We start from the raw sequence: 16,135 nt of genomic DNA on the forward strand, positions 1-16,135 counted from the left end.
CCTGTATAATAAAGAGGTAATATGCAAATTGACCCTTGTGCCCTCACAAGATGGCTGCCTATGACCAGGCCGGCAGGGGGGTTAGTGAGGGGCAACCAAACGACTGAACAAGCAGGCTGCGTGGGGCAACCAGGCCAGCAGGGAGGGGGGGGCAGTTGGGGGCAACCAGGCTGGGAGGAGGGGCAGTTAGGGGCGACCAAGCAGGCAGGCAGGTGAGCGATTAGGAGCCAGCAGTCCAGGATTAGAGAGGGTGCAGGCTGGGCTAAGGGGACCCCCCCCCCTCGTGCATGAATTTCATGCACCGGGCCTCTAGTAGTAACAATAAATACGTTTTAAGTAATGTATATATTTTACCTAATTTAATCTTCCTAACAATCCTATTAAGTAACTGCCATTATCAGCAGGTGAGGAAATTAGGCACAAATTGGTTAATTGCCTAAGGTCGCTATTAGGTAACCAAGCTGAGATTCAAAGTAATCTGGTTTCAGAGTCCATGTTCTTTTTTATTTTTTAATTTTAGAGAGAAACATCGATTTGTTGTTCCATTTATTTATGCATTCATTGGTTGCTTCTTATATGTGCTCTGACCAGGGGTCAAACCCAAAACCTTGGTTTAAACATGTCCACACTCTAACCAACTGAGTTACCTGTCCAGGGCCCATAGACTGTGTTCTTAATCGCTCCACAATATTGCCTCTCATATCTGAAGAGAATTTCAAAATTTCTCATTCCTGGTAAATTCCACTATCTCATTTAATCCTAATTCACTAATCCTAATTCTTACTTCATTATGGTAAAGATTTTGAAAATTTTAAAGTAGCTTTCAGAGCATTTTGAATGTTCACTGCTTCCTTAAAAGGCAACCACAGTTGTCTTAAAGCCATAGGTCAAATAGTGTTAACCGGTTCAGGTAATATACTGTATTTGTTGAGTCCTTTTGTAGGGCTGACAGAGTATGGGAGTCAGAGCCTTTTCATTAACAAAACACTGATTTTACATTCTACTTTTCAAGAATATTACTGAGGCCCTAACTGGTTTGGCTCAGTGGATAGAGCATCAGCCTGCGGACTGAAGGGTCCCAGGTTCGATTCCCGTCAAGGGGGCATGTTCCTTGGTTTCGGGCACATCCCCAGTGGGGAGTATGCAGGAAGCAGCTGAATCGATGTTTCTCTCTCATCGATGTTTCTGACTCTATCCCTCTCCCTTCCTCTGTGTGAAAAAATCAATAAAATATATTTAATTTTTAAAAAAATATTACTGGGCCCTGTAGTATTCTACCAGGTCTCAGTTGGTTAGAGCATCATCCTGATATGCCACGGTTGCAGGCTCCATCCCTGATCAGGGCACATACAAGAATCAAACAGTGAATGCATAAATAAGTGTAACAACAAATCAAAGTTTCTTTATAATATTCTAATAACTATGTGTGGTGTCATATGGGTGCTAAATTTATGGAGATGATCACTTAGTAAGCCATGTAATGTCTAATCAATGGGGTGTACACCTGAAACTAATATAGTGTATGTCAACTGTAATTGGAAATAAAAAATTATTTTTAAAAAGCAATGTTTTTCAATCCCTCTCTAAAAAAATAAAAATACTACTGTATGGGTACTTCATGTGGGGTGCTGGACCCAAATGGATGAGTTTCAGGATATCTAATAAACGCCTAAAACATCAGACAAAAAGAACTGTATATGACGTCAAGATCAGTCAAAATTGTGTATTCCAAAATAAAATAAGGGTTAACCTGTAGGTCACTGCTACCTTACAATGGTGTGAATACAATCTCTGTAGCATTCCATATTATTTCAAACCTCTTATTTTCCTGCATTATTTGAGAAAGGAAAAGCAAAAGTCGAAATAATAACGGACTATTTGCAGAGGTAGGTTGCTTCTCTCGTTGCATTTACCCTTCCTTCACGTATCAATATGCTTCCACCTGGGGGACGGGAAGGGGTCGGCTATCTCAGGACCATGTGGCTCGGAGCAGAAAGTTCCTGGCAGGCCAGCGCGTCCAGTTCTGAATCCTTATCCTTATTTAGACCTCGTCAACACCCCTGTTTGGGAAAAGACTGGCGGACGCGGACCGGTCACTAGTTAGAGGAAGTGACTGGCTGCAGCTCCTGACCCGGAAGCGATTTCTAGTCCCTCCCCCTCCGCCAGGCTTCCTTCTGCAACAGGCGTGGGTCACGCTGTCGCTCGCTCTCTTTCTGCCGCCATTTTGGTTCCGCGTTCCCCGCACAGTAAGTTGTGTCTTCGCTGTTACTCTATCCTCAACCATCCGCCTTTCTTGCGGCTTAAGCCACCCCGGGGGACTGAGACCTAAAGAGAGTTAGAGGCTTTATGTGTCCGCCCGGTTCCTACTCGACCCTGGGAATTATGGCTTTGGTGTCTCCGGACAAAATGGGGTCTGCGATTGGTGTCCTGGCAAAAGCGGGGCAGAAGGGCCGCAGGCCGGGCTGTTAGGCCGGGGCTGGCGTGATGGGAGCCTTTGCGGTGTTGGGAGCTGAAGCGAAGTGTCTGCTGTTGGAAACGGCTTCAGGATAACCCGTAGGAGGTTAAGGGGTCACGGCCTTGGAAATCCGCCCCCCCCCCCCTTACACACACACACACACACACACACACACACACACACACACACGTCGTTCTTATTGTGACGAGTGTTTGGGGCTTAAGGCACCCTCTTTTCCCTCATGATTCCCGAAAGTTGGCAAACGGGAGTCCTGGAGGTCCAACCCAGGTGGCGTGAACGGTGGGAGGGAGGTGGTTCAAAGTAGCGTCTCCCGTGGTCGGAGCCAGACCGGGATCCTCTCTCGGGGTGCGAACGCAGTGCTGATTGCTTCCCGTGTGGGATTTGAAACGTGGAATAAGACGAACCCCTGGGAACTGGAAAGTCCGCTCTCTGCGGAGTAAAAAGCGTGAAAGAAGGTGCGATTCCCTTGGATTAGCGATGTGACGGTCACGTCACATTTCTTACCTCTTGCCAGCTCCTTTGGGGAGGGTTGTCCCCAAACACCCTCATGATTTTTTTGCGCCATAGTTTTCTGCAGTTTTTAAAAATACCTGACTCTGGGTTGGGCAGCAAACGATCCCAGTCAATTCAGGCCTCCTTTTTATTTCCTTCAGAAATGCCCGGTGAAGCCACAGAAACCGTCCCTGCTACAGAGCAAGAGTTGCCACAGCCCCAGGCTGAGACAGGTAGGATCCCCTAGTCCCCGTGCCGATCATTAAAATTGTGAGATTGACCCTAAAACCATTCGGTGGGTGAAGTGACAAAGAGAATACACTTGCATGTCTTTCAGAGTTATCTCTTATTAAAGACGGTGAGGCTGTCGCTCTTTATCAAGGATGAGAGTCCATAATATTAACTGCTGTCCTTGGAAGGGACTTCATCTGGGAGTGGGATAAAAACCGTATATTTAAGATTCAAGAACATTAAAAGCTCCCTGGCGTGTTTTGTAGGTGGGGCAACTGCCTCCAAGGGAGCTCTGGGAAACTGAGCTGGGCAGGGGCTCAGTGATTCTTACCTATTTGAACTGGATGACACACTGGCAGGCCAAGGAGACCTGAGCTTTTATGAAGTTCCAGCCAGCAAGTTGCATCAAGGTTTTAGATGGCAGAGCTTGGCATTGTGCCCTCATCACATGTCTGAAGGAGATGTGTGCTGTGGTGAATGTGTCCTGGGACCAAGGACCCTCGTAGGTCGGTTTACTTGTTTTATGGATTGGTGATGAGATGTTCAACAGCTTGTCTGGAACCCAGAATTGAAATATAGCTTTTCTTTGACTATTACTCAGCTTTGAAATTAATGAGTGTAGAACATAGTGTTAAGGCAAGTTTTGAATTCTGGTTAAAGTGCATCTCTATAATACTTGAGAAAGGGAGCAGTGAAGATACTTTTTTAATGAAGATCTTGCTGAGTTGTGCAAAACTAAATGAAGGGAATCTTCAGGGTGTAATTTTTTTCTTATAGTAAATTAATTTTTTTTAACTGCACCTGTCACTTAACAATTCCCGTCTTCTGGAATTAAAATAGAGTTGTTTATAGTTGGAAGTGTTAAAGTTCTCCCTCTCCACCTGTCTGATTTCAGCAGCTGAAGAGATTAATACAGCTGCTGGTAAAGAAAAGGGAGGGTGTCCCTGAGTTTGGGAATGAGCTGTCTGCTATGTGAAATCTTTGAACTACAAGGGACTAAAGGACTGCTCTCTAAAGATCCTATAATTTGGTGCTAAATAAAAAATGTAGTGTCTCGTTAAACAACTTGATTTTACAAATGTGGAGAGTGAAATTCAGATGAATTTCAAATAATTTGGTTTCAAGCTTCAAAAGGAATGCCATTAAATAGAGTGCCTGAGAAAATTATCTCAGGAAATAGGTTATGGTGTCTAAACCAAGTAATTTGGTTCTTATCCCATCAGAGAAAAACATTCTAAGTTTCAAATTCTGATTATGTTTGAAAGCACTGCATTTTAATCATAGGACTTTTACCTACCAACCCTTCAAGAAAAACTGGTTGAGCTGCCTATCTTTTCTGTGCTACAATACTTTAAGAAAATTGTGACTTTGCATGCTACAGGCTTTTTTGTTTTGTTTTATTTTAAATACTCCCTTCAAAGTGTTGAGCATTGGTTATTCCACACCTGTGTTATCTCCTGAATAGTAAGCATGGATTTTTCTGTCATTCAGAATATCTTGCTTAGCTTTACTCTAGTGCCAGATACTGGTCTATTTTGACAGAATGACATACTTATCCACATTAAGAGGTGGAGATCCAATGTATTCTCTCCACTGCAATTCCCTACTTCCAAAATAGAACCATAGTCTGGCTTAACAAGTTGGGTTACAGTATTATAATGCAGTCCCTACCCTTCTGACTAAGCTCTCTCCCGGGCAGTCTAATTCATCTGAGATTGATGTTTGGAGGTAACATTACCTGGGAAGGTCTGTAGACTATTGAGTACAACTCACTTGTTCTTTTTGTTTGTTTTGGGTAAGCAAGCTGAAGCACAGGGAGGTTGAGTGACTAATTTAATAGTTTAGTATTAAATTCTGAAGCGTTTCAACTTTATGAGAATTGAATTCTGCCAGACACCTGCTTCTTTAAGCTTTGTTCAAAGAGTCAGTTTTTCCTGACCTAGTGGAAACCTGAGCATATAAAGACCTGGTTTTTTCTCATTTAGCTCTGATTTCTCATCATCACCAGCTCTCACCACCTTCCTTATTCTGGTTGTCAGTATCTGTTTTAATTAGTTTGTGGTCCCTGGTGGAACAGTTGTTTTTGTGGTGGTGATTCTATGGCCTGTGAGAAAGACTTGGAGTTCATTTGAGGAAGGAAGGGAGGGGTGTATTCTTACTTGACTCCTGAAGTATGTTTCTGAAGGGTTGCTATTGCCTGTCACCTTTGTCTAATCCTGTGTGGTGACTTTCCTCAGATTAAAAATTCTGGTGTTTCTTATGAAACATGTTGTACCAAGTTGGGCTGCATAACTCACCTTTATTTTTTTCCTTCCCTTGCCTTTATTCCCTTTTTTGCTTTTCTCCTCCAGCTGTGCTTCCTGTGTCTTCAGCCTTGAGTGTCACTGCTGCCTTAGGGCAGACTGTGCCAACCCTTCCCCCTTCTTGCTCCCTGCCCCCACAACAGTACCCTCTGGCAACCCCTAACCAGCCTGCCCCATTCCTTCCTCCCTCTACTATTGCCTCTACCCCCTTTGAAGCTCCTTTTCCACAGGCATCCTCTGGGACAGCCCTGCCCTTGGGAGCTGCCCCTATGCTCCCTGACACCCCAGCTTTCCTACCAAACCTAATAGGGCCTCCCATTTCCCCAGCTGCCTTAGCTCTGGCCTCTCCCATGATAACTCCAACTCTGAAAGGTGCCCATCCCTCTTCAGCTCCCTTAACTCTGGTGGCCTTGCCTCCCCACTCAGTTCAGAAGAGTTCTGCTGATCCACCTAACCCTATTAGTCCACCTCCTTCAGCTGCTGTGGCTAAGTCAGGGTCAGTGACACCTTTGTCAGCTCCCATTGCTTCCTCAGAACCAAAGACCTCTCCTATTCAAGCTCCCTCTCAAGTAGTCCCTAATCCAAAAGTTACCCCCATTCCTCCATATATGGCCAGTGCTGTTCCTTCCCAGCTTATAACTCCCTTGGCCTCTTCTGTTCAATCTGGAGTAGCCTCATGTGCTCAGACACCACCCACTACTCCCCTAGCCATCACTTCCCCTCAGGTCAAAGGCATACCTATTTCCTCAGCTCTGACTTCACAAAACTCTGTAAGCCTCAGCCTACAGGGACCCCTTAGTCCACCTGCTGCCTTACCTCTTTCAACCCAGTCTGTTCCTGTGACTCCCAATGTCCCCCCAGTTTTCCTCACTTCTATGGGCTCTCACCTTGTACCTTTACATCAGAGTTGTCTTGGTTCTCCTGTCCAATCTGTAGGTCAAACAGGCCCTAATGTTCTGTCAGATTCTTTAGTGGATACCATTTCTGTAGACCATTCTTCCATAGGGGCCTCTTACCCAACTCAGCAATCTGTAATTTCTCCCCTTCCTTCCAGAAATGAGGTGGTTCCTGCTGCTGTGGCTGCCTTTCCAGTGGGGGCTCCAGCTTCCTCTCTGGCTCTATCTGTTGACAAGGGACTCTCTACCATCACTAGTGTATCCTCCTATAGCACTTCTGGTTCCTCAAATGCAGCTTTCTCTTCTCCCTTAGCTCCTACAGCTTCTCTCACTCTCAAAGGCTCTCCTAATGCCACTCATCAGCAGCCCTTAGTGGCCCAGATGCCTCCTGCTTCTCCAGGAAGTCCAGGCTTGAAAAAAGCTCCTGTTTCTTCTGTTGGAATTACCTCACTTGTGATGACTAACCCCTCCACAATTTCTGCCACACCTACCACCTTTGAAGTTGTAAGTGCTACTTGTGTGTCTCCTCCAATTTCATCAGGTCTCACAAGTAATAAGAACTCAGCTTCCCATACTGCCTTGACTATGGCACCTGTGGCTCCCAAAGAGCTTCCTTCTCCTTGGGTAACAACTGCTCTGGAGATACCAGGCTCCCCTCCTCTGCCAGCACCTGAGGAACTCAAAAGTCTCCCTGCTTCACAATTGGTCAAGTTCCCAACACAGAAAGATCACCAAACTTTACCTGCCTCTCCTGTAGGAACCCCTATTTCACCACCCCTGGCAGGACTTCCTACCAAGAAAGACCCTATTGTACTACCATTGACACTGGCAGCCCCTCAAAATCCTCCCTCTCCCCAAAGTACATCATCTTCTCTGGAAGTATCTCTTTGTCCTGAAGTCACCTTAGCTAACAAAAGCCGAGTAGAGCCTCTGCCTGTAGGTAAGCCAGCTGCTACTACTCCCTCTCCTCTGGGTGCTATTTCCCCAGCCTCTCTACTCAAGACAGATCCTTATGCAAGTCCAGACCCCACCAGTCTGCTTCTCAAAGGTTCTCTTACTGCTCCAAGTGTAGCTACATTTCCTTTGGAAAGTGCTGCCACTTCTGGGGGGATTCCTACAACTGCCAAAGGAACCTCCACTCCTACAAGTACAGCCAGCCCTTTTCTAGAAGGAACTGTCTCTTTAGCACCTAAAAGCCACCCAGCCAAGAAGGGTACTTCTGCTCTTACTACTTTACCTTTGGTTCCTCCCACCTCTGAAAGTTGTTCTGTGGCTCCAGCCATGACATTATGCCCACAGAATGTTTCTGTTTCTCCAGCTACTGTAGCACTATCTTCTGAAATTCCCAAATCAGAACCCTTTCCCTCTCTTCCCCCAGCTGGTAATCCTCAAGTTACAGAGATAGGTCATAGTATTTCTCATACCTCAGCATTGGCACTTGTGGCCTCCTCTCCTGAAGGATGCCCAACTGAGGACGTTGGTGATTCTGTTGCTACATCTTCCAAAGGAACTTACCTAGCTGAATCCCCATCTTCTTTAGGGACTAGTGTGTCTCCTCAGACTGGAAGACCTCCAACCAAGAAGGGTTCGGCTACTTCTACTACCTTAACTCTTGCTCCCGTTTCTAAAAGTGTACCTGCTATCTCTGATACTCCTGCTGGAAATCTCTCATCTCCTGTTTCTCTAATTGAAGCTTCCTTTCTTCCAGAGGCCAGTTTTTCTTTTCAAGTCCCTAAGGGATCACTAACCAAGAAGCATTCCCCCACCCCTCCTTCCCCCAAAGGGGCCCCTACTTCCCCAGCTGCTGTCCCTCCATCCCCCAAAGGGGGGCCAGCAAAACCATTCCCTAAAGAGACTCCTCCTCCTCCAGCTATGACTCCTTCCTCTCCCAAAGGAACCCCAGCTACCCCACCTCCCAAAGGGGCCTCCACTCCCTCAGCTATGGTTCTCTCTTCACCCAAAGGGGCCCCGTCTTCCCCAGTTATGACCCTTCCTTCCCCTAAAGGAACCTCAGCAACTTCATCCCCCAGAGAGTCCCCAGCTGCCCCACTCATCAGAGGGACCTCAGCAACTCCATCTCCCACAGGGCCTCCAGCTACGCCACCCCCCAAAGAGTCTCCAACAACCCCAGCCCCCAGAGGGGCCCCAGCAATTTCATCCTCCAAAGGGGCTCCTACTCCCTCAGCTGTGGTTTCTCCATCCCCCAAAGAGCCCTCAGGTGCCCCAGCCCCCAAAGGGGCCTCAGCAACTCCATCCCCCAAAGGGGCCCCAACAACTTCATCTCCCAAAAGAACCCCGACCTCCAAAGGGGTCCAAACAACTCCATCCTCCAAAGAGCCCTCAGATACCCCCGCAACTCCAGCCTCCAAAGGAGCCCCAGCAACTCCATCTCCCAAAGAACTCTCAGATACCCCCGCAACTCCAGCCCCCAAAGGGGCCCCAGCAGCTCCATCTCCCAAAGAACTCTCAGATACCCCCGCAACTCCAGCCCCCAAAGGGGCCCCAGCAACTCCATCTCCCAAAGAGCCCTCATCTGCCGCTGCCCCAGCCCCCAAAGGGGCCCCAGCAACTTCAGCCCCCAAAAGAACCCCGGCCCCCAAAGGGGCCCCAGCAACTCCATCGCCCAAAGAACTCTCAGATACCCCCGCAACTCCAGCCCCCAAAGGGGCCCCAGCAACTCCATCGCCCAAAGAGCCCTTAGATACCCCATCCCCCAAAGGGCCCCCAACAGCTCCATCTCCCAAAGAACTCTCAGATACCCCCGCAACTCCAGCCCCCAAAGAGCCCTCTGCTGCCCCAGCCCCCATAGGGGCCCCAGCAGCTCCAGCCCCCAAAGAGCCCTCAGATACCCCAGCCCCCAAAGGGGCCCCAGCAACTTCAGCCCCCAAAAGAACCCCAGCCCCCAAAGGGGCCCCAACAGCTCCATCTCCCAAAGAACTCTCAGATACCCCCGCAACTCCAGCCCCCAAAGAGCCCTCTGCTGCCCCAGCCCCCAAAGGGACCCCAGCAACTTCAGCCTCCAAAAGAACCCCAGCCCCCAAAGGGGCCCCAACAGCTCCAGCCCCCAAAGAGCCCTCTGCTGCCCCAGCCCCCAAAGGGGCCCCAGCAGCTCCAGCCCCCAAAGAGCCCTCAGATACCCCAGCCCCCAAAGGGACCCCAGCAACTTCAGCCCCCAAAAGAACCCCAGCCCCCAAAGGGGCCCCAACAGCTCCATCTCCCAAAGAACTCTCAGATACCCCCGCAACTCCAGCCCCCAAAGAGCCCTCTGCTGCCCCAGCCCCCATAGGGGCCCCAGCAGCTCCAGCCCCCAAAGAGCCCTCAGATACCCCAGCCCCCAAAGGGACCCCAGCAACTTCAGCCTCCAAAAGAACCCCAGCCCCCAAAGGGGCCCCAACAGCTCCAGCCCCCAAAGAGCCCTCTGCTGCCCCAGCCCCCAAAGGGGCCCCAACAGCTCTATCTCCCAAAGAACTCTCAGATACCCCCGCAACTCCAGCCCCCAAAGGGGCCCCAGCAGCTCCAGCCCCCAAAGAGCCCTCAGATACCCCAGCCCCCAAAGGGACCCCAGCAACTTCAGCCCCCAAAAGAACCCCAGCCCCCAAAGGGGCTCCAACAGCTCCATCTCCCAAAGAACTCTCAGATACCCCCGCAACTCCAGCCCCCAAAGAGCCCTCTGCTGCCCCAGCCCCCATAGGGGCCCCAGCAGCTCCAGCCCCCAAAGAGCCCTCAGATACCCCAGCCCCTAAAGGGACCCCAGCAACTTCAGCCTCCAAAAGAACCCCAGCCCCCAAAGGGGCCTCAACAGCTCCAGCCCCCAAAGAGCCCTCTGCTGCCCCAGCCCCCATAGGGGCCCCAGCAGCTCCAGCCCCCAAAGAGCCCTCAGATACCCCAGCCCCCAAAGGGACCCCAGCAACTTCAGCCCCCAAAAGAACCCCAGCCCCCAAAGGGGCTCCAACAGCTCCATCTCCCAAAGAACTCTCAGATACCCCCGCAACTCCAGCCCCCAAAGAGCCCTCTGCTGCCCCAGCCCCCATAGGGGCCCCAGCAGCTCCAGCCCCCAAAGAGCCCTCAGATACCCCAGCCCCTAAAGGGACCCCAGCAACTTCAGCCTCCAAAAGAACCCCAGCCCCCAAAGGGGCCTCAACAGCTCCAGCCCCCAAAGAGCCCTCTGCTGCCCCAGCCCCCATAGGGGCCCCAGCAGCTCCAGCCCCCAAAGAGCCCTCAGATACCCCAGCCCCTAAAGGGACCCCAGCAACTTCAGCCTCCAAAAGAACCCCAGCCCCCAAAGGGGCCCCAACAGCTCCAGCCCCCAAAGAGCCCTCTGCTGCCCCAGCCCCCAAAGGGGCCCCAGCAGCTCCAGCCCCCAAAGAGCCCTCAGATACCCCAGTCCCCAAAGGGACCCCAGCAACTTCAGCCCCCAAAAAAACCCCAGCCCCCAAAGGGGCCCCAGCAGCTCCATCTCCCAAAGAACTCTCAGATACCCCAGCAACTCTAGCCCCCAAAGGGGTCCCAGCAACACCAACTCCCAAAGAGCCCTCAGCTACCCCAGCTCCCAAAGGGGCCCCAGCAACTTCATCTCCCAAAAGAACCTCAGCTACCCCAACCCCCAAAGGGGCCCCAGCAACTCCATCTCCTAAAAGAACCCCAGCTAAAACTCCATCCCCCAAAGAGGTCTCAGCTATGCCAGGCCCAAAAGCAGCTCCTACTCCTTCAGCTGTGACTCCTCCAGCCCCCAAAGACCCCTCAGCGACCCCAGCCCCCAAAGGGACTCCGACTCCTCCAGCCCCCAAAGGGACCCCATCAACTTCATCCCCCAAAGAGCTCTCAGCTGCCCCAGCCCCCAAAGGGGCCCCATCAACTTCATCCCCAAAGAAAACCCCAGCCCCCAAAGGGGCCTCAGCAACTCCATCCCCCAAAGAGCCCTCAGCTACCCCAGCTCCCAAAGGGGCTCCTACTCCTTCATCTGTGACTCCTCCAGCCCCCAAAGGGGCCCCAGCAACTCCATCTCCTAAAAGAACCCCAGCTAAAACTCCATCCTCCAAAGAGCCCTCAGCTACCCTAGCCCCCATAGGTGGCCCAGCAATCCCATCCTCCAAAGAGTCCCCTGCTTTACCAGTTCCAGTCGCATGTCCCTTGGTATCCACTGCCCCTCAGGCATCTAAAGGGCTCCCAATAAAAGAAGGCTCCACGGCTCTCAAAGCAGCACTTGCTGCGCCAGCTTCAGAAAATGCACCAGTCATCATAGCTCCCACTCAGAAAGGTCCACCAGCCAAGAAGAGTTCACCTCCTGTGTGCCCAGATCCCTCAGCTAAGAATGGTACTAAAGGACCCCTTTCTACAGTGGCTTCGCCAACCCCTCTGACAGTCTCCACTCAGAAAGGCACTTCTCCAAAGACTCCAGAAGTCCTCCCTGTTTCTCCCTTGAAGGGCAAAGATTCTTCTCATTCTCCAAAGGGTCCCTTGGCTCCTCATCCAAAGTCTGAGACAGCTACACCTCTAGCAACAGCGGCTTCTGAGAAGGCCCTTCCTAAAGCTGGATCAACATCTGCCTCTCCAGCACCCACCCCATCAGTCTCTCTGCCTCTTGCTCCCTCCCCAGTTCCCCCTCTGCTTCCTAAACAGCAACCTCTGCCGTCCTCACCTGGGCTGGTGCTGGAATCATCCTGTAAGCCCTCAGCCCCTGCTGATGAGGATGAGCTGCCGCCTCTGATTCCCCCGGAACCAATCTCTGGGGGAGTGCCTTTCCAGTCGGTCCTCGTCAACATGCCCACCCCCAAACCTGCTGGGATCCCTGCCCCAACCCCCTCTGCCAAGCAACCTGTTCTGAAGAACAACAAGGGTATTTGCCTTGGTTTGCCGTGTGCATGGTGTGTCGCCCACACTCCTCCTGGGGGCTACCCACCATTACTAACCCTAGGATGTGCCACTTTGTCCAGAATATCTGCTTGTGTTTGAACATAGAACATAGAATTAGAATGATCATTTTAAGTGCAAAAGCTCTAGGAATTTGGAACAATCTTGGTTTTCATCATTTCAGATAATCCATTGTGTATCATCTTGTATAATGGGGATCCAGACTAACCCTGAGTTTCCATCATTTTATCTAACTGATGTGATGTTGAAAACCAAAGACCTACTAGACCTTAATTTGCTCTAATTTCTACCACATCACTAACCTTGTCCCTGGGCCTGGGATTTGCTAAAATATTGGGAAGCTATTGAATATTGGAACTATTTGAATTTCTGTTCACTTCTTAGAATTAGTAAGGACCAGTGCCCAGGGACTTCCTTTGTTTAAAAGACCTATTTTTCCTAGCCTGAGAATGGTGCAGGTGTATGCTTTTTTCCCTCAGTAGTCTATTGTGCTTGGCCTTTCAAATTGAGGAAAACTTAAAATATATGAATTATGTTTGAAAGAAATGGGAGAGGTCACAGGACAATAACTAGTAAAGGTGATTATTGGAACTGTAGGTTGGCATCATTGAGAATCTTTAAGTAATATTTTTAGATCAAATTGCTGGGGTCAGTAGTTTGAAAATAAGGCTAAATGTGTGTACATAACTGCTTCTGGCCTCCCCAAACCTAGTTTAAAGGATGAGGGGAAAGTTCCCTTCCTCGCCTGCTGCCACAATGTGAAAGTTTTTCACTTCAGTATATCTGCAGACACCTTGTCGCCAGAACCTTTCTGAGATGGTTGGGCTATTGGGTAGTGGTTGGAGTTACATATGTCATTGGTTGGTTTGCCTATGCCAGTGGTCGGCAAATTCATTAGTCAACAGAGCCAAATATCAACAGTACAACGATTGAAATTTCTTTTGAGAGCCAAATTTTTTAAACTTAAACTTCTTCTAACGCCACTTCTTCAAAATAGACTCGCCCAGGCCGCGTGGTATTTTGTGGAAGAGCCACACTCAAGGGTCCAAAGAGCCGCATGTGGCTTGCAAGCCGCAGTTTGACGACCACAGGTCTATGCCAAGAAGTGAAGACTTTGAGGGAAAGGAAGCAGTTATAGCATATAAACTGTTCAGCTGAATCTAGTAATTACCTCTCATTTCTGGGGCTGGATCTTTCATGGATGTATACACACTAGTTTGTGACTAAGAGGGGGGACTATCAAGTTGACTTTATACAAGTCAGTTGATTTACATTTAACTTTACAAGGTTTAAAATAAGCCAGTGACCTCTAGTCTAAGCAGGCCATGGTGACAAGCCTCCTTTTAATCTCCACTATAAATTAGTAAAAATTATTTTGCCTCCTAGGGTCTGGAACAGAATCTGACAGTGATGAATCAGTACCAGAGCTCGAAGAACAAGATTCCACTCAGGCAACCACACAACAAGCCCAGGTGGGTATTCTCTTACTCATTGGTATAAGTACTTGGAATAAGGAAGCACTGCAGAACCAGGGTTGACAGAGAAGATGACTTGCGTCTTTGGAGCTGTAAACTTTCATAAAGGGAAAACCACAGGGGGCTTGTGGAATCCAAGCCTTACGTTTCAGCTTACTGTTTTATTTTAGCTGGCTGCGGCGGCTGAAATTGATGAAGAACCAGTCAGTAAAGCAAAACAGAGCCGGAGTGAAAAGAAGGCACGGAAGGTAATATTTTAAGTTATAAACAAGGACCAGTGCCCAGTGACTTCCTTTTTTTTTTTTTTTTTTTTTTTTTTTTTTTTTTTTTTGAAAGACCATTTCTGATGAAGCAACTTTAGAGGGGAGAAACTCTTGGTGGTAGTAGAATCATGTTTAGTTAAAATAACAGAAGCTATTGTGGCAGAAGTCCTAGGAATCAATTCTGTATTCTTATATAAACTTTTCTTAGCCCAGAAAAAGGCTTTCTTTTGGATATGGTATTACTATGGTCCTTACTTCCTGAAGCTGCTTCTTAAAAAAAAATTGAAAACCTCATGTTCTTTTGTTCCTTAGGCTATGTCCAAACTGGGTCTTCGACAGGTTACAGGGGTTACTAGGGTCACTATACGGAAATCTAAGAATATCCTCTTTGTCATCACAAAACCAGATGTCTACAAGAGCCCTGCTTCAGATACCTACATAGTTTTTGGGGAAGCCAAGGTAAGGAAAGTTTTCATGGGAATTGCTCTAGACCAGGGTTTCTCGAGCTCAGCACCATTGATATTTTGGGTCAGTAATTCTTTGTTGTGGAAGGGCTGCCCTGTGCATTATAGATGTTTTATTTAGCAGGATCACATCCAGTTGTGATTAAAAAAACAAACACCTTCAGATATTGGATATCCCCTCCAGTTGAAAATCACTGCTTTAAACATAAGCTACTTCTACATAAGCTACTAGAATCAGATTGAGGGCAAACTATTTAAAGCTATATAACTATAGTAAGTTATATAGTAAGTTAACCTGAAGTGAGTTTAGAGTGCAAGTTTGGGAAATATGTAAATAATTTCTTTCACTTACTACAGACAGATCTATTCACACGAATCTCTTATTTTCTGCTCTACAGATTGAGGATTTATCTCAGCAAGCACAGCTAGCAGCTGCTGAGAAATTCAAAGTTCAAGGTGAAGCTGTCTCAAACATTCAAGAAAACACACAGACTCCAACTGTACAAGAGGAGAGTGAAGAGGAAGAGGTATATAAGGAAATCTTTTATACTTTTTTTTTATTTTTATTGATTTTTTACGGAGAGGAAGGGAGAGAGATAGTTAGAAACATCGATCAGCTGCCTCCTGCACACCTCCTACTGGGGATGTGCCCGCAACCAAGGTACATGCCCTTGACCGGAATCGAACCTGGGACCCTTCAGTCCTCAGGCCGACGCTCTGTCCACTGAGCCAAACCGGTCAGGGCTATACTTTTAATTCTCTCCAGGTAGTAGTATGTTTCCATTGATGGGTGGGTTCTATATTGTTTTAGTCTCTTAAATCCTATTGAGTGAAATAGTTTTTGAGTTAAGAGACTGCTGACTCCAACAAACTATACAGAAGTTGTTCTTGCCTTTAGTTTACTACATGTATTTTTCCCTCTTAGGTTGATGAAACAGGTGTGGAAGTTAAGGACATAGAATTGGTCATGTCACAAGCAAATGTGTCAAGAGCAAAGGCAGTCCGAGCCCTGAAGAACAACAGTAATGATATTGTAAATGCTATTATGGTAAGTGTCCAAGCCTTTATTCCTGACTCCCTGGAGTGACCTGACCAATTATGGGTGACTTGATTTTCTTATGTTTATTATCAGCCAATTAGGAAACCTCATTCCAAAGCCTGTCTTGAGATGCCTTAAGTTTTAGTGACCTGAATTCTGTCAGTTTGCCTATTATATCTCTGATTATCTCTTTTCTCTTACAGGAATTAACAATGTAACCATCTAAAAAGGAGGACACTTTTTGTGTGTGTTTCAAAAGAGTTACTGCAGCTTGGTTTGAAATTTGTACTGTTTCTATCATTAATAAAGTTATGGCTTCTTGTGGGATGAACTCATTGGGTGCTTGATCTCTTCCCCCCAGAAAGCACGAAGACTCTAGAAATGAAAGCACATTTATTACTCTTAAGACCTCAGCTTCAGCTGAAAAGATTTAGTGCCACAGATTACCCCTTAAAAATCTCAGCCTTTCACTTCTTGTAAGAAGGAAAGTATTGTATATACCAGGCTATCTGTTAAAACCTTTTTTTTTTTTTAATCTTTATTGTTGAAAGTATTACATATGTCCTTTTTTATCTCCCATTGACCCCTTATAGCTCACCGCAGGCCTTTGCCACCCTATTGTCTA

The 16,135-nt window shown here is 48.0% G+C and overlaps 1 protein-coding gene across 2 annotated transcripts; it reads left to right on the plus strand.

The window, feature by feature from the left end:
• Positions 1 to 2,160: 2,160 nt before the first annotated feature.
• NACA (nascent polypeptide associated complex subunit alpha) lies at positions 2,161 to 15,841 on the plus strand. 2 transcript variants are annotated; one of them, XM_080660043.1, is made up of 10 exons: positions 2,167 to 2,246; positions 3,130 to 3,201; positions 5,551 to 7,371; positions 11,896 to 12,234; positions 13,656 to 13,741; positions 13,915 to 13,992; positions 14,320 to 14,466; positions 14,870 to 14,998; positions 15,397 to 15,519; positions 15,714 to 15,841. In XM_080660043.1, exons 2-10 carry the CDS (start codon positions 3,132 to 3,134, stop codon positions 15,726 to 15,728), a joined length of 2,808 nt encoding a protein of 935 aa, XP_080516169.1. In that variant the 5' UTR covers positions 2,167 to 2,246; positions 3,130 to 3,131; the 3' UTR covers positions 15,729 to 15,841. The 2 variants fall into 2 exon arrangements, with proteins under 2 accessions (XP_080516168.1, XP_080516169.1); XM_080660042.1 differs by lacking the exons at positions 5,551 to 7,371; positions 11,896 to 12,234 and having other exon boundaries at positions 2,161 to 2,246.
• Positions 15,842 to 16,135: the final 294 nt, after the last annotated feature.

The sequence above is a fragment of the Plecotus auritus genome, assembly GCF_963455305.1.
Source record: "Plecotus auritus genome assembly, chromosome: 3".
NCBI lineage: Eukaryota > Metazoa > Chordata > Mammalia > Chiroptera > Vespertilionidae > Plecotus > Plecotus auritus.